The following is a 23,396-nucleotide window of genomic DNA, read 5'->3' on the forward strand; positions in this document are numbered from 1 at the left end:
TCCGACACTCGGGATGAATTCTGGTGCGAGCTACTATGCCTAAACCCAATAACTTTCAGTGCCTTTCTTGGTTCCTTAGATGATGAAGATTTCTGTTATAATTTACTGTCATGCGAAACCGAATTTGATCTAGACTGTGAGCAGAAAAAGCGTTTGCAATTTTTATGCGTCAAATATGTTTACAGATTTTGCAAAACATTTTAAGTTCAAAGTTTTTTCTCAATCCGTATTAACAATTTGAATCAAGTTTAGAGTACTTTGAATTATTAATTTTTCTTTTGTGTGTGTTTTTTTTTCTATTCAAATGTGTATATATTGTGTTATGCATTAATATTGTATTGGTATCACTATCTCTTCTTAGGGAGGCTAATAAAGATATATATAACACTACTCTTATATATATATATATATATATATATATATATATATATATATATATATATATATAAGAGTAGTGTTGAAATTTCAAGAAAATTGTTAAACCAGCCACGGGTCAGGAGCCTCTGGCCTTTGTTAGTCTTTCATGGTTTTTTCAAATTTTTATAGTTAAATTTATATGTTTTTAAGTTTAATGTGACGTCCATTCTCACTGAACTAGTACTAATTTTGTTTAGGGGCCAGCGGAAAATTTTGTTTTGTTTATAGCTGAAATATAGTTTACTGTATTTGCAATAAATATGCTAATCAAAAATCTGCATTTGAAGTTCAATTGAGAACTTGTAAGTAATTTATTGAACTTTTATGCAAACAATACATTCCCCAAAGCAAAATATACAATTTATTACATTGTCCGTAAATACTTCATGTTATCCATAAATTAAAGCAGAACTTGTACAAATATATTTATACAAAGGTTTCAATTCATGCAAGAACTGATCTTTTATGGACTGAAAGACGAATAATTTGATTGCGTCATATGTTTCAAATTTGTATGAAAACAACCCACAATTATAAAAACAAAAGCTCAACCAACCTTTCTTACCAAGATCTTACTTCATTACAAATCATATGATAATGCACAAAAACATTTAGTTGTACATTTAGTGTATAATAATACAATTGTACATATAATTTCAAGAATTGTTATTTATTTTGGATTCCTCTTGAATAAATTCATTTAAATAACTACATCCAATAATCTTTTGTGGATTAAAGAGTTTAGAAACTGAAAAATAATTACTAGTAGGTTGCGAATCTTTTGAAATTAATCAATAATATTGGAATATCTTTTGCCTTACATCTTTATTTAAATGACATCAATCAAAAACTGCTCTTTTGTATCTAGTTAAGTTCAGAATTTGGAAATCTTTTTCCTCTAGAATTGTTGGTTTATTATTTGTACTCCGTTATACATGTATATAGAATGTTTTAAAGCGGTGAGACTCTAATAAATTATTTGTTTGTGGTTGTGAACAATGAGCACTGCTACGTAGTAAAGTTATTTTACATTTTACTTTTTATCTTGGATTCAAGATAGAAGGGAACAAAATGTTACTAAAATTTACATTGTTAAGGTTCAAAGACATTGTGTTAGAACATCAAAAGGCCATTCACTATATACAAGTTACTGTGCCATTTTGTTTTGGTTAATATATAATTGGTTTCCAAGAAGTGCTTTATAACCGCTGAGATTTTAATACCCTTTGTCTTCATGTATAACTGTTCTCGCGAATATTTCAACAATAACGTTCGTGTGTACTAATCAGTCAGAATCATATTTGGCTCCCATTTGTCGTTACAAGTTCGTTTTCTTAATAGCGTTAATAGTTGTTTTGTAAAACAAATGTCGGAAATCAACATATTATTGGAGTTCCGTTTCTAGTAAGCAAACGGAAAAAGTAAAGGAATTAAACTGGGCTTGTATTTCCGAATGAAAAAAACATAATGTTGATCGAATTTATGTCAACCGATTTGTCATTTATCGTATTTAAAAAACCCAATAAAATGCAGATTAACCAATTTCATTCTGACCTAACAGTCAACAACATGTACAGATATCTATGTTGTCTGTTGACTATTTTATCTGCAAATACTTATGTTTTTGCAATACCTACAGGTAAGACACATTTACTTCTCATTATTTACTTTTAATTCTTATTCAAATTGGAGTACAGTTCAACAGAATAGAGGCAGATAAAGTCAATTTGTTTTGAATTGGTTTTAGGAAAGCGACATCTTGGGCAGATTTAAGGATAAATGATATAAGATATTCTTTGTCAAACTATCCTTATAATTATAAAAACAAACATGCAGCATTCGAAGGCTATTAACCAACATTTAAGTTTCCCCATGAAAACAGTATTTTTCAAACGAATCGATGATGTCTAATGTTTTATAGCGTTTATTATTTTAAAATCTTATTTTATGTATATATAAAATTTGGCTTAAATGAGGGGATCAGATAACACATTTCAATTTATCTTTTGTGAAATACGTACATAAGAAAGTAACAAAACAAACAGGATCTTTTGTAAAATGCTTACATAAGAAAGTATTAAAACAAACAGTATGTTACACAGTAAAAGTACTTCGTAACATAGCTAGAATGTAAGAACTGTGTTTGAAAATCCAACAACGACTTTGTACCTTTCTACAAAATTATAACCTTAGACAATCATATGGTTGTATAATGTAAATAGTATTAATTTCACATTTACAACTGATTCCCTTTTTGAACTAAATACAATACATAGTAATTGACGTTTGAAGTCAGTATATATTTCCTTTTAATGATAGATATACTAAGACGCAGATTGTTTTTTTTTATCAAGAACAATATATTGGTTCATAATTATACTTTTCTCCTAAACCTAAATATGTTAGCTTCCAAGTTGCAAGTTGTTATCATGTCTGTAAAATGGACTCAACTAATATTTCTTCGATACTGTATAGCTCTAATCCTGTATTTTCAATGTATTCACAAAGATGTCCATGTGTGTCTAAAAAAATAAAAAAAGATTTCAAGCAAGTTTTCGTAATATATTTTATGCGTATTATTTTAAAACTTCGACGACGTAACAAGTACATGTAATTGTTGGAGTGCATTTGTATAATCATGGAATTTGTAAAATCCCTGAAATGTCACACGTTTTATAAAATTGCAGAACTGGCTATTGATTTTATATAATCCCTAATTTTGAATATAGATTTATAAAATCACTCATATAATCTAAGATTTTATTTACATATTGAAATAGTTAAGATTTTATTTACAGATTGAAATAATTGAGGTTTTATTTACAGATTATCTGATCTAATTCAAGGAATTTTTATAATAAGCAATTTTGTAGTTAAAATAATTCATTGAAAAAAAATACACCAGTAACTCTGAACCAGTAACTCTGAACCAGTTCCTAATAAATGTACGAGGTTAGAAGTGTTCAAATAATTTAGGGAAAATATAAAATATGATAAAAAGGAAACTGTATAAGATATTGTTAGAAAAACATCAGTAAGACAAAACAACCTCATATTAATTTATTGATCAATCTAATGTCTTTCTGTGACAAGTACTAAAAGCATTTCAGGACAAAAGCTGAGAAAAGAGAGACGAAAAAAAGGACAGTCAAACTCAAAGATGAAAAATAAACTGACAACGACATGGCTAAAAAATAGACAAGCAGGCATTTGTTGTGATTGTGAACCTGTTTTGTGTAAGGCGGACATGCTAAGCCGGAATATTTACATCATATTTCACATGTTACCCTACCCATGCACATTATGGTGACTAGAGATGTGAAAAATATATTTGTCTGTAGAAAAACAGCAATTATGTTACAGCAGATGTCACACAAACGTATTATGCAAAAAATAGTAGACTGTTTTCATTATTTCAGTACATATGTCTTTTATTTGCTTTAAAATAGTGTAAATGTAATGTCTATTTAATAAATACATTAAAAAAAAATATCTATAAAACAAGACATTTCAGATATTTATTTGCATTGAGGAATGCTTTAAGGATTGCCTCGTCTCTTATAACACACAGTATAATAGTGTAAGAAAAAATGAGGTTATCTATTTTGATGAGTGGCATCAACAATAAAATTTCATTTCAAATGCACAAACCTTGCATATGGCTGAATCATTATCTTTCGATCTATCATTTAGGCCTTTTCGTCAAATATATATACGATGCATTATCTGTCAAATCACGATGAACATGATGAAAGGTCAAGAACGGACAATTTCTAAATGTACAAGACGTCAATATTTTTGCATATTCTGTCTTCTAAATAATAAGATTATGTATGAAAATGTGCAAAAACCTTTAAAACAAAGATAATATGTCAATTGTCCATCACACTTTAATATATTTAATATTTTAAAAAATGAATTTCATATCGTATTTATGGATGAAATTAAAAGGGACCGGATTTCGGTCCTGACGTACATGTAAGAGTACATTTTTGCATAATGAATTAGCATCTAGTCTTACAGATGATAAAAAAGACACTGGAGTTGTTCGTTATGGTGATTATTAGAAATCTGAAAATGACACGAAGTATAATTTTCTTTGATTTCTATAAACATGATAAAGTGTCTTTGTTTTCACGGCTTTCAAAAATTCATTACGGTGACTTTAGTAGCTGCTGCATCTTGAAGGGACACTAGGTATGAGATATGAAAAAACTAGAATATGATTTTGGTTGGTTCAATCATTAACATAAGTGAAATGATGAAATAATAATTCATTTTTAAAAACTAATTTTGGTTCAAATTTGTCAAAATAAGCTAAGAAACATTGCTGTTGGATTACTCAATTGCAAGTGAATAATTCGACCTCGTGCCCCTTTAAAGTTTTCAAAATTTAGACTTTTAGTTAATCTTTTTTTGAGAGATCGATAGAGTAGTATATCAAACTGTTTTAAGTTGTCTTTTAAAATATAGGAATTTCTAAAACCGAAGTTAGATCATCGTCATGTTTATTTAGTGCTTAGAATGTTCTCTACAAGGATGCTATTCATTATCAGTTCATTCTTCAAATGTTTCGGTAATCTGTCATATAATAGTATAGTTATATATTTCGTCAAAAGAATTTAAAATAATGATAAATTTTATTAACTTTTTTCAACCACAGTGAATACTCATTATATAATAAGAAATTCTATATTTTCTCAAGGACGAGTTAACATCTGCTATATTAACAATGTACTTAAATATTTTCTACCACCTCTTCTTGTAATATCTGGCATTTATAAAAATAATTGTTTTCGGTTTCGTGAGCAATAATATACTAACTATTCGAGCGGAAAATATAAAAGAAACGGAAATTAAACAGACGTTAACCGACTTATTTGAAATCAACATAAAATGCACATTCATCAAAATCGAAATTGATGTTTTATTCTGAATTTTAGTTTGAGGGGGCATAGTATGAGAAATATCCAGCACACTCAAGCTGTATTTAAAAAAAATAATCTACCCCTAAGTGGCCACCGTCATAATGTTTGCTATCATGTCACTGTTTGGTGTGCGCTTGTTTAAATCATCAAGTCCAAACTTATTTAGGGAAACGTGATACCAGGATTATAATTTAATACGCCGGACGCGCGTTTCGTCTACATAAGACTCATCAGTGATGCTTAGATCAAAATAGTTATAAAGCAAAACAAGTACAAAGTTGAAGAGCTTTAAGGACCCAAAATTCCAAAAAGTTAAATACGGCTAAGGTAATCTATTCCTGGGATAAGAAAATCCTAAGTTTTTCGAAAAATTTAAAGTTTTGTCAACAGGAAATTTATTGAAATGACCATATAATTGATATTCATGTCAACACCGGAGTGCTAACTACTGGACTGGTTGTTCATAACGTTCATTCATTGTGAAAATCAAAACATTGACATGCAATTGTCTGTTGAAAATCACCAAGGCGGATAAGGTGCTAAAATCTTTTATAGTGCTTATGCAGACGGGCTCTTTCCTGGTGCTGGTCTTGATAAATGGTATTTAGAAAAAAGTAAACAATGGTATGGCTTGATAATCTGTCTAGTGGTATACGTTTTCACCAATATCAATCACAACTGACTTGTTTGAAATTTTGTACAGCAGGGTTAACCTAGCAATTTTTCATCTCGCCTCTCGTGTTTGTCCTTGTAATTGTAGCTGGTATATCATGAATTAATTTGATGATGTGTTGTGATATCTGTTTGTTACATATCTTGTTGACTTTCATTGAATATTTTTGCGTATATTCGTCTTTTTATAGGTTAGGGTCCCATACTGAACTTGAATATTCAACTGGCAGTTTTACTAGTGCTGTATTTGCCTTTTCTTGATCTTTCATTTAAGGGATATAGTTGTCCTGTAAGCGTCCTGGTTGATGTTGTTTATATAAGCATCCCAATTTAGGTTAGATGTGTTGTTGTCTTCAAGATTTTTGCTGATGATACATGTTTTACGTTATGTCCATAGAGCATTTCATTTTGTGAATTGGTTCCTTCTTTCTATTGATTGGATGGATTACATATTTATCAGGATGGAACTGCATCATCAATATTTTTCCCATCTAGATTGTTGAGATCTTCTAGTAAACTGGTGCTTTCTGATGAGACATATTAGACATATGCATATACAAATAGCCTCACTATTGTTATATTATAGTTCGTTTCTGTGTGGGTTACAGTTTAACGTTGTGTTTCCATTGTTTCGTTTTTTTCTCTTATTTTTCAGTGTGAATTCATTACTATAAGACGTGTCACGGTACTTTTCTATCCCAAATTCATGTATTTGGTTTTGATGTTATATTTGTTATTCTCATGGGATTTTGTCTAATGCTTAGTCTTTTTTTGTCTGTGTGTTACATTTTAATGTTGTGTCGTTGTTCTCCTCTTATATTTAATGCGTTTCCCTCAGTTTTAGTTTGTTACCCCGATTTTGTTTTTTGTCCATAGATTTATGAGTTTTGAACAGCGGTATACTACTGTTGCCTTTATTTGACAAAATGTTTTCTGGCATTTCGTTGAAGTAGAAATAGTAGAAGCTTAATCCCAGTACTGATCCCTGAGGTTTGGAGGCTTCTTTGATAACCCGTTGTGTTGTTAGATTACATACGATGTTCGATGTTTAATTGGTATGTTGCTCAAGATTTCTGAAAATTAGCATAACTAGTAACGGCATTTAAAACCGGTCTGCTCAATCTGATTATAGATATTTGGAAGTCGAAATATTTATTGAATTTTGTATTTTCGTTTCATATTTTCACCCTTATTTTTGATGCTGGTTCACATTTTGGACTTTTAATTTACTGTGTAGGGTATCGTTTTTCCTAGGGAGCAACCATTTAACCTCAAGGGGGATTTATGTTTTTTTTTGTCTGAGTCAGAATTTTTTTCTGTGCAAAGTGTGAACATTTTTATTTATTGTTTTCGACACTATAAGGTTTTAGGAAAGTCATAAGCCAGACCACAATATTTTTTCTCCATCATATTGAGGAACATCATTTAAACTGTATTAAGTTTTTTGTGGAAAAAAACATATCCCCCTTTTCAACGTTTATCGTTCCCTAAACGACCAGACACCATATAAAAACTATTGTTGACTACTATCTTGACGTTAAATAAATATAGAAAAATCCAGACATATACTTAATGATGTTTATTTTCATTTCAGTTTCTTCCAATTGGTGGCAGTATCCATATCCATATGATGTACTATCAATAGCGTCATCACAAGCAAAACTTCAACAGGAAAATTTAATTGACAGTTACACAGAGACCACAGAACAATCCTACGGTCATAGACGACTAAGATACTGCTTGGATCCAAAGATTGGTATTTTGTTTATAAATACTTACTGACGAAATGAGATTATACTCCATTGGCACTAATTACTCGTATACCCTGTCTTTTTCAGTTTAGTTTCTTCCATATATTGGCGTTATAACTATTATTGACTAGATTTAATTCTTCAATTCCTGTAGATAAATAGAAAAGACTGCTTTGTAGTGTGTTCCTTTGTTTTTTGTAGTACTGGCCCTGAAAATAATATTTTATTTCTCCAGGGAAACTAGGAAGAAAAGTTAGATATGGTTGTTCCAAGCGCCGAAATAAATTCAGACGATTGGATGGACTATGTAATGATTTTGAAAATCCAGCAGCGGGTAGTCTTTATTATCGTTTTGGTGAGTGCTTAGTACTGATTCTCATAATTGCAACAAATATCGTTTTGACACACTTTCTGAACTCCAATCAAGAGGATGAAACGATAAAAAAAATTGTTTTTGCTTTTAAGAGTAGATATGCAACAGCGAGTAGACAACAACATATTCCGCTATAATCATAGGTGCAGGCGAGACAATTTGGATCAGAATTTTAATCAGATTGACTTAATTCATTCCTCTTGTTCTATTGACTAGAGTTAGTAAGATTATAAACAGTTATCAGTTGTTTCGTCATTAACGAAAATAATTTTAAAAATAGTGGAATTAAGTCTTTTAAAAATAGAAATGACAATTTCAATGAGTCTTGTCTAATCGGTTGTTTTGGTAAATGGTTCTACAGTCTCAGATATATAAGCAAACGCTTTTTTTTTTAATTTAAGGCAGAAATGTGCCCCTGAATGCCACAGTTAGAGATGAGAATAATTTGTACAACCCTAATCCACGTGACATTAGTCGTACATTGATGGAAAGGAAGACATTTATTCCGGTTACCATTGTTAATATCCTTGTAGCTGGCTGGGTACAGTTTATGACCCACGATTGGTTTGACAGTGGCAAAAACGATAGACACAGGTATACATTTTAGAAAACGTTTAATTTTAAATGAAGCGGAAGAAATGGAAAGTATACCAAAATAGAAATGAGGGGGAAACCTTACAAAGGAGCAATAATAAATTAAATACAAAAAAATGTACATGTATTTTAAGTTTAGTGATTAAGCCGAGCATAAAATATTATTTTTTTACACTGTCTATAACTATGCCTTATTGTACTTCTTTTTTTCAAAAATGAAACGGCTATTTTAGCGTAACCATTTTTGTTAATCATATATCAGAAGCATTGAAAAATCATTTTAATATTTTCGACAACAGTACAAACCAGATTGAGATGATATTGGAATTACATTTTCCCACAATTGAATTTGCATTATTTTAAATGATAAAGATATTGTCTTAAGAGTTCTCAAGTGGAATATTTATCATCTTACCTCCTGTAGATGTATAAAAATATGATTGGTTAAAGGACTACACGTGGTGACTATGTATATTTGATATAGGGTGTCCTAAAAATATAGAATTAGCAACCATACATGGTTAGTTAAAATATGGGGTAAGTAAGGAGTTACTTCCCTTTCAAAACAAAAACTATGCCACAACCCTTCATAAAAACAACACGGTTTGAGGGAAAATCTGAAAGGATTCAACTGACGAAGAAATAGACGATGAAAGGTTGAAATAAGTTCATAAAACATAATTAAAGCTAACAAGTTGTTATTGTTGGCATAATGGAGTTACTCCCTCTTTCAAAACAAAAAAGAAATCTGAAAGGATTCAACAGACGAAGCCATTGATTCATGCAATGAACGATTGAAAAAAAATCATCAAACAAATTTAAAGCTCAAATGTTGCTATTGTTAGCGTTTGTTTTCTGTATAGACAAATGAAAGTAGTTTTCTTAATACTAAGTATTGAAGACTTCATCAGTTTGATAGGCCGCTAGACAAAATAGCACATGTGGAGACAGTCGGTAAGATAAATTCGTTACACGGTGTGCTATATATATCGTATTAGGTCACTAACACACCATGTAACAAATTTTATATCACCCAGGGAAAATATTCCAAATTCAAATCTAATTTAAGGGTATTACTATTTATTAGTAAGAATAATGTCAATTCTGTCAAATTCAAACGGGTTTGTTTTGTAGTTTTATTGTTTTTGAATTTTGTAAGAATTGAAAATATTCTGTCGAGTGGTATGTTAGTATTATCCGGAAATTTGAAAATATCTACGATAACCTGTATTATTCATGAAAATGTGTGAAAAAAAAGATTCAGAGAAGTGGTACTGAAGTAATTATGAAAAAGTATTAAGTATTTTACATAATTATTGAGATTTAGTCCTATACGTGTCAAAATCAAACTTGACTTTTAACTTATAATTCATTAAATGGATTTAACATCGGGAAAGATTTGGGGTAGTGATACTTAAATAGAAATTCGAAAAATGGGGGAAAAAAATAATCTTCTTTTGCAAGTAGTTTTCTATGTTGTGTCGTGTGTATTATTGTTGGTCTGTTTGTCCTTTTTATTTTTTGCCATGGCGTTGTCAGTTTATTTTCGATTTATGAGTTTGACTGTCCGTCTTGTATCTTTCGTCCCTCTTTTACAAATTAAGAATCATGACATTAAGTTGCATCGTATATTTGTAGACATTTAAAGGTTCCTATTCGAGATGACGATCCGGATTTCTGTAAAACAATGGACATACCCATGACCAGACGAGATAGCTGCAGAAATTCTAAAGATTATGATACTTATCAAAATACTGTAACACACTGGTGGGACGCATCACAACTATATGGAATTAACAAACAAATAAATCGTCGTATCCGTACAAGAAAAGACGGCAAATTAAAACTCACTTCAAATAAACGTCTACCGATTGATCCATCGACTGGATTGCCTATTACGGGTATGTATTTGTTTACCGTCATTAAATTTAGAACTTACTTCCCAAGGTGTGGGCGGGGTTACAGAATGGAGAATAATAGGGGAGAGAAAAATGAGCCATACAAATAAATATAACTAACGAATATCTGGAAAATATGAACACAAAAAATAAGGACAAGGGAATAATGGCATGCTAAAATAGGAAATACAATATGGAAAAATGGTTAAGTTACAAAAAAAACAAGATAATGTCCCATTAAATAAAAGAATTCAAAATAAAGAATGACGCTCAAAACCTCATAAAAACCCATATTGGAAAAAGTTGCTGAAAATCAAATGAATCAAGTTTGAATGATAGTTCCTGATCAATCATGGGTGTACAATACGTCATGGTTCAAGCTCTACGTATAAAATCGTCTGTAATTTTAACTTAGACACAATAATCGGCTCAACAACTGAAAAGAAACTTACAAAATGCCACAAAAGATTTGGCAAACATACATATTTTGAACAATGATTATTATTCGTATATTTTAACAATTATGTACAACAAATTGACATTCATGAAAATCTGAATTTTATAACATGAAACTCATGATCTTGATTTTAGGAAGTTCCTTAAATTGGTGGGTAGGACTAGGTATTTTTCATGTAATTTGGACGCGAGAGCATAATTACGTATGCGATATGCTTAAAGAACGAAATCCAACTTGGAATGATGAAATTTTGCATAACACGGCTAAGCTCATTATTGCTGCAGTAATTGCTAAAATTCATACGCTAGAATGGACAACTGCTATCCTGCACAATGATGTTGCCAAGTTAGGGTTAAAGTCTAACTGGTATGGAGTAAGTCCTATTGAGATTGCAAGAGGAAATGCAACGTTAGCAGCATGGTTAATCAAACAATATCCACAATTTGCTAATGGCATACCGGGATCTATAGGTAAGCATCTTTGTATGTGAAAAATAACTGAAATTTTATAGAAAAAAAACTACCATTTAAAGAAAAATTAAAACAACAAAGAATGTGTATAAAATGCAGGCTCGTATCATTTTCTTGCGTTTTTTTTGCTTTTGGAATTTTTAAAGGTTACTGTAAAAAAAAAGAGACATGTTAAGTATGGTTAAACAAACGTTTCCAACTGCACATTGCTAGTAAACATACAAATGTTGGTTCCAACGATAATCATTTGATATAAATAAACAAGAAATAAGAAAAAAAAATTCATAAAGAATTACAAAAATTTGTTAAAAATAAATCAAATAAATATCCACTAACTCCGTTTCTGTGGTTTCAAACACTGAAGCAATAATGACATCATTAGGATTTCATTGACATAATAAAATTTCTCCAAGACAAGATATAAACTGATTGAGATTTTTGAATGTCGTTGTTGTTTTGTCATAAATCAGGCCTTTTGAATCCATCCATGTACCATGTGTCGGGGTTTTGATGTTATGTCTAACTGTAGAATGAACTATAGTTCATAGGCACAATTGTATCACATCTCCTATTTTCATATATAGTAATGTAGACCATTTTTATTCGCCCTTGCTGAAAGGATCGTGACAAGGTAATAATCTTCCTCTATACCTACATTGCCGTCAAACAATTCCAACACATCCATTTGTTACTGTCAAAAGTAGGGATGTGACAAAACCAGCGATAATGCCAAACTAACATACGTTGTGTGGACATATGTGATAGTTATCAAGTGGATTTGAACTTTTGTTTTTAGTTGAGGGCTTCCCAAGACCATTGCCGTCAGAGGCAATATTTTGGTCAGTTCAAATTATTTCATCTGTAAGAAAGAGTTAAACTTAACATGTTGTTGGTTATCACCTGTTGTACATTGCGACCACGAATGCTTCACATGTATATGTTACAGTAAATAGGTGAAATTAGGAATTACATGTAATTACTAAAATTTAGGAATTACATGTAATTCCCGATGCACTTAGTAAATACAAGTAATTCCTAAAACGGCCCAGTAATTACCAGTAATTACTAATTTTAACTAGAATTTTTACACCTATTTACTTACTGTTAAAACAATATTGTAATATGGTCAGCTGATCAAAAGTTATGGTTATTCTAACTAGAAAATTAGCGAGTACTCTTGAAAAGGTGATCAGACTAAAGATTTATCTTTTTGTTATAGGTGCATTAGCTACGAGAAATAAGAAAAAACTAAATATGATTTTTTTATTGTTAAATCATTAATAAAAATGATATAATAGTTAAATTATAATTCACTTTTAGCAGCCAATCTGGTTCTATTTTGTTAAAAAAGCTGAGGAACATGGTTAATGAGTTGTCCACTTGCAAGTCAATAATTTAACCTCATTGAATACGTATTCATGACCTTCAATACAACCCCCGCTGGAGATGGGTTACCGATGTATTTAGCTAATAAAATTGTAAGGGTTTTACGGAAACCAGTGCCTCGCTTACTTTTGCCGTTAGTTGCAGGCTCAACAAAAAATGGGAGAAACAAATCCTCTAGATACTATCTTTTGACTAATACTGTAAGAGGTTTCTGTCCAAATTTGGTAAAAATCCAGGAGGGGTTGTGAAATCTAATAAATGTTTTGAAAACTTTAACTGCAGAGTGTATGTAACGTTAACTGAAATAATAGTCTATTTATAAGTTCGAAAAGGATTTTTTTTTTACAAATTTTAATTCTGAATTGATTATCTTATGATCCAAAACAAGCTTCTGTCCAAGTTTGGTAGAAATCCAGGGTATTTAGAAAAGTTGTTAAAATTTTAAAAACTTTAACCACAGTGTGAATGTAATGTTACCTGGCATAAAAATTAAGTTCATAATTTCATACATATGTAAAATACAGAAAGACTTAATTTTATTTTTTACAAAATTTACTTCTTGAAATTTATCTTATGATCATAAAGGCTTCTGTTCAAGTTTGGTTAGAAATCAAGGATAATTTAGGAAAGTTATCAAAATTTAAAAAACTTCAACCACAGAGTAAAAATTTGTGGACGCCGCTGATTAAGGAATGCAGGTATTACTGAAATATTTAGTAATTACGTGTAATTCCTAATTTCACCTATTTACTGTAACATATATATCCTTGATGAAAACATTTGGTAAATAACATGACCACAGTAAAAACTTCTTGATTGTTTTAGTCATTTTTCATTTTTTTTATTTTCATCGTATTGAAAATAAAAAAGAAATCGTAAAAGGTCTATTTACCAAATAGTATGCTTCAAATGGTCATATTGCGGTGAATTTTAAAAAAGAAAAAGAAACAGTATGATTATATTGGCTGTTAGTTGATCTAATATATAGATTTCACAAATGTTACAAAACTTATTTTATCTGATTTAGGAAACCCGAAAAACATTAGAGGAGTTCCATATTCTCTTACACAAGATTTCATTGCCGCATACCGATTACATCCACTTTTGCCAGATGAATTTGAAGTAAGAAGTCACCAAACAGATGATTTAGGTAGGAACTGTTTTTTTTTAAGAGTCTTAAAGAGGGGCGAAAGATACCAGACGGACAGTCAAACTCATAAATCAAAAATATACAGACAACGCCATGGCTAAAAATGAAAAGGACATACAGACAAATAATAGTACACAAGAAACAACATAAAAAACTAAAGACTGAGTAGCACGAACCCCACCCAGTAGTTCACATTCATGAAAAGGGAAGAGGATTGTAGTTACGACGTAAGAAACATATCCGATATCAAAAAGGTTATTCCATAACGGTCAAACAACTTGTGATCAAAATTTACGAAGGGATGATTTCAACTTCACCATTGGGAACTCTTGGTTTAACAGCAACTCTCTATCAAGGAAATCATGATAGGAAATACAAACGCGGGAATATCGTATCAATTGGAAGATATATACTCCTTATGTAGGCGCTGCAGGAATGTTGCTACATAGAAATGGAAAGTTCACAATTGGGTAGCTGAAATCATCTCGTTTGTCGTAAAGTTTTGTTTTCAACCGACCCTCATCGCCAATTTCTAGATGTAAGTCAAGATATGAGGCTGATTTAACTGTAACTGTTGTATCCTTAATCTCTAGTTCGATGGGATAGATGAGTTCAACATAGTCACCAAATTTTGAATTATTTAGTGAGAGAACATCATCTATATAGCGACAAGCAAAGTTAAAGCTTAAGAATATTGCTAACTCCTTATTTTTCATACTAAAAAGTTCCTTTATGAAGTCAGCCTCATAATGATAAAGAAACAAGTCGGCAGGAAGAACTTTTTCAATAATAATTATAACTGCATGTTTTAAATTAATCCATTATTACCTAGCTATGATTTTAGACAGTGGAAACTGAAATAAATCAAATAATAGAATAAGGAGTACTTATCTATTGTTTTAAAAATACTTCAAATGTTTATACCCTATTACACATATTGTAGTTAATAGATACAACATGAAAGATACAATATTTGAGAAGGCGGAGTCAGTTTTTGAGGAAAATTCAATGGAGGACTTACTTTATACGTTTGGTAATGATTATCCTGGTGCAATGACTCTCCACAACTATCCAAATTTCTTGAGAAATCTTGATCTACCCGCTTCAAGTCCTCATGGAAAAGGAAAAGTAGACATGGCTACAATCGACATATTACGTGACCGGGAAAGAGGAATCCCGAGGTGTGTATGCTTAATAGATGCAAATACATGCTGATTGCTTCGAATGAATTTTTAAGAATATGACATATACAATAACAAATACCGCTACATTGACAACAACACTTAAGTAAACTGCATCTTTTATATACAATAACAGTTAAACTTATACTTATTTGTTTTCTTTAACGTAATTTGTTTGACATAATCACTTTAAAGATAACTTTTTATTATGCATTCAAGAAAATGTTTCTGAATTGCATGTACCGGGAACCTTAACATGATCGATGAAATACTCAAAATATTACTTGCCTGTTAAAACACAAATGAACAAAACGGTTGGAAAATTTAATGAAAAGGAGGCTGAAGGTGACTCTATACATTTATTTCCCGTGCCTTAGGGAGATATGAAGATTTGTTCAACCAAGAATATTCATATTGCCCGAGGGAAATATGATTTTTCGAGGGTGACAAAATCTTCATATCTCCCAGGTCAAGGGAAATGAATGTTTTATTCCACTGCCTATACTTTTTTTTTAATTCTGAACATAAGATATAAGTTTACATAACTGTTTTCTTATCCGTTTAGTTTTTTTATATAACTAAACACAACATACACAATGATAATAAGAACCGATTAAACGTTAATTACTCTGTTTAGATCTGAAATAGTTTTAAAAACGAAATTACTTTACTATCTTTATCTTTAAAAACAAAGTGATCAAAAAGTTTAAAAACATTAACTGTGGGTAATGTAAAGGCAATCCTGACGTTCAATGGGGAATATGATACTCAAAAGGGAAAACGAAGTTTTGTTCGACGTCACGTGGAATAGTTTCAACCAATCAGATGTTAATTTTTCTATCAAAATCAACTTGCAGTGGAATAATAAGAAATAGTATGTCCTTTTACTAAAAACAACATGCTTAAAAGGCTTCACCTGTCAAATTCCTATATCATGTTCACCGATTTGACTAAATAATTCAGATTCGACTTATAGAAAACTAAAACGTATATCAAGTAAAAAACAAGTCTAAGATAAACAATTTTCCATGTAAATCTCGAAAATATGTATCAGCATTTCATGTGTATTTTAGTTTTGACACCATCTAGATTAACCATCGCGGTGACCTTTCGAAGACTACGGACGGTCATATAAACCGATATAAACATAAGCATTGATATAAATAGATAGCTAAACACGCGTAGTTCTTGCATTTCCCTTGTGAAACTTAAGAATTTAATTGAAGTTCCCATAAATACGATTTTAATGAAGTCGAATTATTCGCTTGCAAGTGAATAATTCATTAGCAATCTCTGTATATTTTGAAAGTAAACAACAAAATAAATAAGAAGCTTTATTTTATTATTTCATTTTCATTAATGATTGGAAATAATCATATCTTATAATTTTCTATAACACATAGGTAATACCCTGTTAAAACAGATTAATAGGAAAATAAGCATATGTTTGATGTACCACTGTAAATTGTATTAATGTTTTATGTCTGCCATTGTTATGTTTATTTCAGATATAATGCATTCAGGCGATTGTTCCATATGACACCGATCACCAAATTTGAAGATCTCACAACAAATCCAACTCATGCCGAAGAACTTCGTCATATGTATAATGATGACGTAGAGAAGATTGATTTCTTAATTGGATCACTTGCCGAATCACCGCTTCCTGAAGGTTTTGGGTTTAGCGATACTTTTTTTAGAATTTTTACTATTATGGCTCGAAGAAGAATGGAAGCGGACAGATTTTTTACAGACGACTATACTTCTGAATATTATACTCAATGGGGCCTTGACTACATAGATGCTACATACATGAAACATATATTACTCCGCCACTATCCTTCGCTTGCTTCACAGTTGCAACCAAATGTTACGAACGTCTTTATTCCTTGGAAAAGTCAAACATCTCTTGACAAAACATTTCCTTATCCTTTATATTAACTTAAAATATCTGTTAGAATAAAGTCCGTTTAATATACAACGCAATTTTGATAAGGATAAGGAAAGCATTCCTGAAATTTTGGTAACAATGAAAGATCTATGTTGCTAATCATATATACTGTATTACTTGACTGATTTGATGGTAAATACTATAATGCTAATCGATTCTTTACTTTCAGAAGGTAACACAGTTAACAAAACCGTTAATCCGCCCCTAGGCCTTCTTCATTTACAAGTATTCTTTTGTTATATTCTGTCAATAAAGATCTTTTTCCCTTCTTAGACATTTCGACAACAAATCATGCAAATGAAGAGGTTTCTTTTTAACCATCATCAAAATTAATAATGTACTCCTATTTCATCACAGTACTTGAGTCGAATGTCAACACTTCCCCCTATTCAATATTGGTAGATATGCATTCATTAGTTGCTTTCAGTAAAATTTTGTTATTTAATCAATTGATCCAAATATCGTAAACCTGGACCCATCTGCTGTTACAATAGATGGTGTGAATAAACTCATCATAGATACCAGGACTAAATTTAGTATATACGCCAGATGCGCGTTTCGTCTACAAAAGACTCATCAATGACGCTCGAATCCAAAACAGTTAAAAATAAAGTACGAAGTTGAAGAGCATTGAGGACCAAAATTCCTAAAAGTTTTGCCAAATACAGCTAAGGTAATCTATGCCTGAGGTAGAAAAGCCTTAGTATTTCAAAAAATTCAAAAATTTGTAAACAGTAAATTTATAAATATAACCATATCAATGACAATTCATGTCAGCACAAAAAGTGCTGACTACTGGGCTTGTGATACCTCGGGGAAATAAATCTCCACCAGCAGTGGCATCGACCCAATGGTTGTAAATAAACTCATCATAGATACCAGGACTAAATTTAGTATATATGCCAGACGCGCGTTTCGTCTACAAAAGACTCATCAGTGACGCTCGAATCCAAAAAAGTTAAAAAGGCCAAATAAAGTAAGAAGTTGAAGAGCATTGAGGACCAAAATTCCTAAAAGTTTTGCCAAATACAGCTAAGGTAATCTATGCCTGAGGTAGAAAAGCCTTAGTATTTCAAAAAATTCAAAAATTTGTAAACAGTAAATTTATAAATATAACCATATCAATGTGGTTATATTTATAACAAAAAATTCAAAAATTTGTAAACAGTAAATTTATAAATATAACCATATAAATATGGTTATGTTTATAACAGTGATGTTTTGGAGTTGAGATCATTCTTTTACTGACCTTCATTGTACTTTTAAATACTTTTTATTTGTTTTTCTCTGAAATCAAAAAGGGAGAGTTTAAATAGAATTTTAATTTAACCCTGCTTTATTTTCATTGACCTTTCCAGAGTATTGAAACTAGTCTTTTGTTAAATTTGAAATGATGTTTTTCATCTGAGGACTTTGGTGTTGATAGCCGATTTTTGACAGCCTTTGTTAGATTTGTCACTAATGTTTTAGTCGTAAGGCGGTATACAGCTTGACATTGAATACACAATTATTTCATTCGAAAGTAGCATAATGAGCGTCATTGGTGAGTCTTATGTTGACGAAACGGCATTTAACAAACAGTCGAAATGTACATTAATTAAATTTTAATGGTAAGTAGGTACATTTGTCTTTTCAAATGCAACTGTTATGTTAGAATAATAATGATTGTCCCTAACTAACACAATATATATACTTTGTGTTATATTAAAGTATATAGGTATTTTTTAGAGACATATTATGGTTTTCAAGTGCGTAATTCACAAATTGTCATCCTTTCAATTGCTTCCATTTTCACGATTCAAAAAACTAGATGACTTAATGGGGAGATATTTTTAAAAGTGAATAGATGGACAAATATCTAATTTTTTTTTTTTGGTTTATTAAGCGCTCTTGATATATAACATGTCTATATATTTACTCTATTCTCTAACTTGTTTGTTCATCAAATTTTAAAAACACTTTCCATCTTGAAATAAACCGTTGGCACAGAGATATGTCTCGCCTTTTTGAAATTTTGATAGTATATTCAAATTTTAAAATTCCAATGGCAAAACTTTAACATACAAAATATGCAAAAGAAGTCAAAGTAAAAAAAAACTATGACTTAAGGTGCAGGCAAAATATTCTCAATAGAAAAGAGAAGTGCCAATGCTTATAAAACTGCATACCAAATACCATTCACTTATCATATGTGGTTTCCTTTAAACTATAACATAAACACAAACTTTACCATGTTAACTATGCAAAAGATTCAAAGTCAATGAACTATGATGAGAAAGAAGAGCCATAAAATCTCGCTGGAAAACATTTGTAAATGCTAAAACAACTGCATTCCAAATATCAGTGATTAAACATAAATTGCACATCCTGAACTGACCTCATCACTTACTTTAATATGTAAGATATGCACAACATTCAAAGTCAATCATAACACCATCACTGAACGGGCCAGACCGAAATAAAGTCTAGGGAAATGAGGTCTAATGCCAATGCGTTTACATCTACACACCGAATTCCATTGACCTACCACTAGTCGTTCACTTAAACTATCCTACGTACAAACTAATAAATGTTAACTAAGCTGAAGTTTCAGAGTCAAAAGAATATGACTGAGGGAGCAGAACCACATAATCTCCATTGCAATCAATAAAGGCAACAGTCGTATACCGCTGTTCGTACGTCATTAATCGATTGAGAGAAAAAAATCCTGGTTACAAACTAAAACTGAGGTAAACACATCAACTATTATAGGAAAACAACGAAACAAAAGAAACACTGAAGTGCTACTACAGAACAAAACGACGATGCAACACACACACAGAACCGAACAATAAGATAACAACTGCCATTTTCCTGACTTAGTACAGGACATTTTAAGAAAATATGGTGGGTTGAACCTGGTTTGTGGCTTGCCAAATCTCGCGCTTTTATGACAATGTTAAATATAAAAATAAAATGATAACATTACATGACAGGATTACAGTACAAATAAATGCAAGAACATTCCAGATAGAGAAATACACAAATAGACATAACAATAGGACATTTCGACATACTATTAGATATATATATATATATATTTATATAAACTCCTAAAAAAGTGTACACAACAACTCCAAATACAAAAAAGGTAACTATAAATGTAATTATTTATAAATATTTCGGATAACAGATATCCTTCATCGGTATATATGATTGTGATGTTGAATGAATCAATTATCAGTCTACTTAGATTAAGCTGTTACAATCTTGAAATTTATGCAATAAAAAAGTCAAACCGAACATCAGGTAAGACGCTTGCTTTGACTTTTTTATTGTATAAATTTCAACCTCTATCTGTTTTCAGTGTTTTAATCCCTTTTCCCAGTGTAAACCCACTTTTATTTAGGTATAATCGAGATAACTTCTGTAGTTAACTTTCACTTTCACTTCAGTCGCCATTACCGGCACAATGATTTTTGTGTATTGATTATGCAAATAAGGTTGACTCTGTGTAACCTCAGGTGAACTTTATGTACCACTGGCGTAAAACAGATATGTTGCCAGATTTTCGGTCAGTTGCTACTGTCGAATATTCAATATTCGCTGAAGTTTAGCATATTTTGATCATGTATTTCATGAGATTTTAAGCAGTTTTACTGCAGTTTAGAATATTTGGACATGTTCTGTTCATTATAAGTCTTTGTATTCTATGACTTAGATCAGAATCATCAATGGATTTAATATAATTGTACATGTACATATAAATAGCTAGTCTATGTATTCAGGCTAGTTTTCATTTGCTAACCTGTTTCTTTGAGGTAAACGGATTAAAGTTACATGCCTTCCCCATTCCCCTTTTCCCCTCCCATTTTGTTAAGGACATTTTGTTAAGTATCCTGTTTGCTGAGATTTTCCAGCATTCGGAGAGAATATTTGTAAATCCTGTATATTTGTTAAGCTTAGAATGGTAGGAAGCTAGAATAACTAAACTTTACTGTTTAACTACTCTCAATCTCAGCGATTGAAGTTTGTCTTCTTGTGCTTACTCCAGGAGGCTGAAGTCTATTAGATAATATAACAAAGTACTGTTGTTTTTAATGTATAATTTATTAGAAGATAATAGTTATATTTAAAACATAGATATTATATATATAAATTATTAGGAAGTTAGTTGAACACTGTGGCAAAATAACTGGATACATAGTTGGAAATATATTCTGAAAAGTTGTTAAAACTGTAATTTGTTTCTCTGTGATACTTATATAATTATATGAAATGCTTTACGTTTAATACACAATTATGCTCGTAAATATCTTGTTTATTTGTAAGTAAACTTACACGATGATAGTCCAGTCTGGTCTCTGGTTGTTGGTGTCATAACACTGTCTCATGGGAGAATAGATCCTCTTGATATGCCTAGACCAGAGACTATTTGATCGTCAGACAGTAATATTCATTTGTGCGATAGTCTGTTTGTACCAGTCCTTCGGTTCTACTTCCTTAGTGATTTGTCAATTATTTAGAGGTTCTGCCTTTAACTTACAAAGATAATCTGTTCTATAAACTACACGACAGAAGTGTGTTCATTTCCACAGACTAGAGCGTACCTGAATATCCCCTTACAATTTTCCTCTCCTCCCCCTATTTATGTATTATACGTATGATTCTTGAGATAAAATATAGTGAGGTGTTTTGATCCCTTTAACCTGATTAAAACCCCTCCCCCTTAGATAATAACTTCTGAATATAAAATACATCCGCGTATAAACCATTCTCTGTTTTAGATTAGCTTATTCTAGTCTATTAAGGTTCCTGTGTACCTGTAAACACAGGTGGTGGCAGCAAAGTAACAAGACACCCGTTTAGTCAGTTATTACATTAGTGGCAGCGGTGGGATACTCCATATCTACATAGTATCCAGTGATACGGACCCATACCTAAAAATAGTAAAACAAATAAACAGAGATGGTGAAAACCAGATCAACCAGAGACCACAGTGGTGAAGACATTTTCACGGCTTTAAAAATCATGGTTTGACTTTCACAGCTGCTGCACATTTAAGTTTTAAAAATTTAGACTTTTATTTAATACACAACAGCAGAGTAGTATACCAAGACTGTTTTACCTGGAAAGTTTTTCTTACTATCGGAAATCTGAGAAAATCGTCATGTTTATTTAGTGTTTTGAATGTTCTCGACAAGGAAGCTATTCACAAGTCAACACACCATGCTTATTGTATGCGTAACGAGAATTGCTGGCCAACTACGATTTATAGAAACTATATACTGGACATAAATTTATCATTTAAATCAAACAAAAGTTTTACTAATCGTTAGTGACCGATTTGTTAATTCTTTTAAATGGACAATTCAAAAACAAATTGAATAATTATTTAGAACTTACTTTTATTTGTTAAGAAAAATAGTGACTTACTAGTATATGTGAAACAATTTTGATAAAAGCTTACTGATTATCGTTTATATGAACTCACTCATTGAAGGCATAACACATTTTCAATAGTGTCCAATTAGCATTCCTTTTGTACAAAGTTTGATGAGCAGTGATGCTTGAACAGTGTAAATGACATTGTCAAAGTTTAGTGACATTGTGTTGGAACATCAAAAGGCTATTTTTTCTATACTAAAGTGACTGTTCTATTTTTGGTTTTGATAAGATAACAGTGCTTCGCAACCTTGGAGATAAATTTCAATACTAAATTTCACTAGACAGATGCTCTCCTCGTGTGTATTATTCTTTAGAAAGTGATAGCTGTATATTTTAACTCCAGAACTGATTTACTGCTACTTGCCTTGATTTTACCTATTCACGTTTTCTTGTGAATTTGTTAGCAATAACGTTCCATTGTACCAATGTACAAAAAACTTTTGTTTCCAATTTTGACGGATTTTCAAGTAATCAAACGTAAGAAGTAAACATATTAAAATAGGTTTGTGTTTTTGAATAAGAAATATATAATGTTGATGAAGATATTGTTTATCGATAAGTCATGTATAGTTCAGAACAAAAAGACCAATGAAATACAGAATAACAAATTTCATACAGACCAAACAGCGAACAACATGTACAGATATCTGTCTTGTCTTTTGACTATTCTATCTGTAAATAATTTTGCCTTTTCAATACCTACAGGTAAGAAACATCTATTTCTCCGTATTCACTTCCGTA

The 23,396-nt window shown here is 31.1% G+C and overlaps 2 protein-coding genes across 2 annotated transcripts in view; one reads left to right on the forward strand and one right to left on the reverse strand.

The window, feature by feature from the left end:
- LOC143067366 (uncharacterized) overlaps positions 1-23,396 on the reverse strand; it is a 189,443-nt gene that overhangs the window by 43,676 nt on the left and 122,371 nt on the right. The window lies entirely within an intron of this gene.
- Positions 1,898-17,500, forward strand: LOC143067364 (uncharacterized). Its single transcript, XM_076240558.1, has 9 exons — positions 1,898-2,056; positions 7,612-7,773; positions 8,004-8,123; positions 8,543-8,735; positions 10,374-10,636; positions 11,225-11,560; positions 13,974-14,096; positions 15,040-15,277; positions 16,786-17,500. Exons 1-9 carry the CDS (start codon positions 1,900-1,902, stop codon positions 17,216-17,218), a joined length of 2,025 nt encoding a protein of 674 aa, XP_076096673.1. The 5' UTR covers positions 1,898-1,899; the 3' UTR covers positions 17,219-17,500.

Source organism: Mytilus galloprovincialis, chromosome 3 (assembly GCF_965363235.1).
Source record: "Mytilus galloprovincialis chromosome 3, xbMytGall1.hap1.1, whole genome shotgun sequence".
Lineage (NCBI taxonomy): Eukaryota > Metazoa > Mollusca > Bivalvia > Mytilida > Mytilidae > Mytilus > Mytilus galloprovincialis.

What these genes read in the sequence shown, in the direction of transcription:
- LOC143067364 (XM_076240558.1), top strand. Translation starts at nt 1,900, where the DNA reads ATGTCAACCGATTTGTCATTTATCGTATTTAAAAAACCCAATAAAATG. An exon ending in TGGCATACCGGGATCTATAG is followed by an intron (nt 11,561 to 13,973) that starts GTAAGCATCTTT and finishes TATCTGATTTAG; the next exon opens with GAAACCCGAAAAACATTAGA. An exon ending in TCACCAAACAGATGATTTAG is followed by an intron (nt 14,097 to 15,039) that starts GTAGGAACTGTT and finishes CACATATTGTAG; the next exon opens with TTAATAGATACAACATGAAA.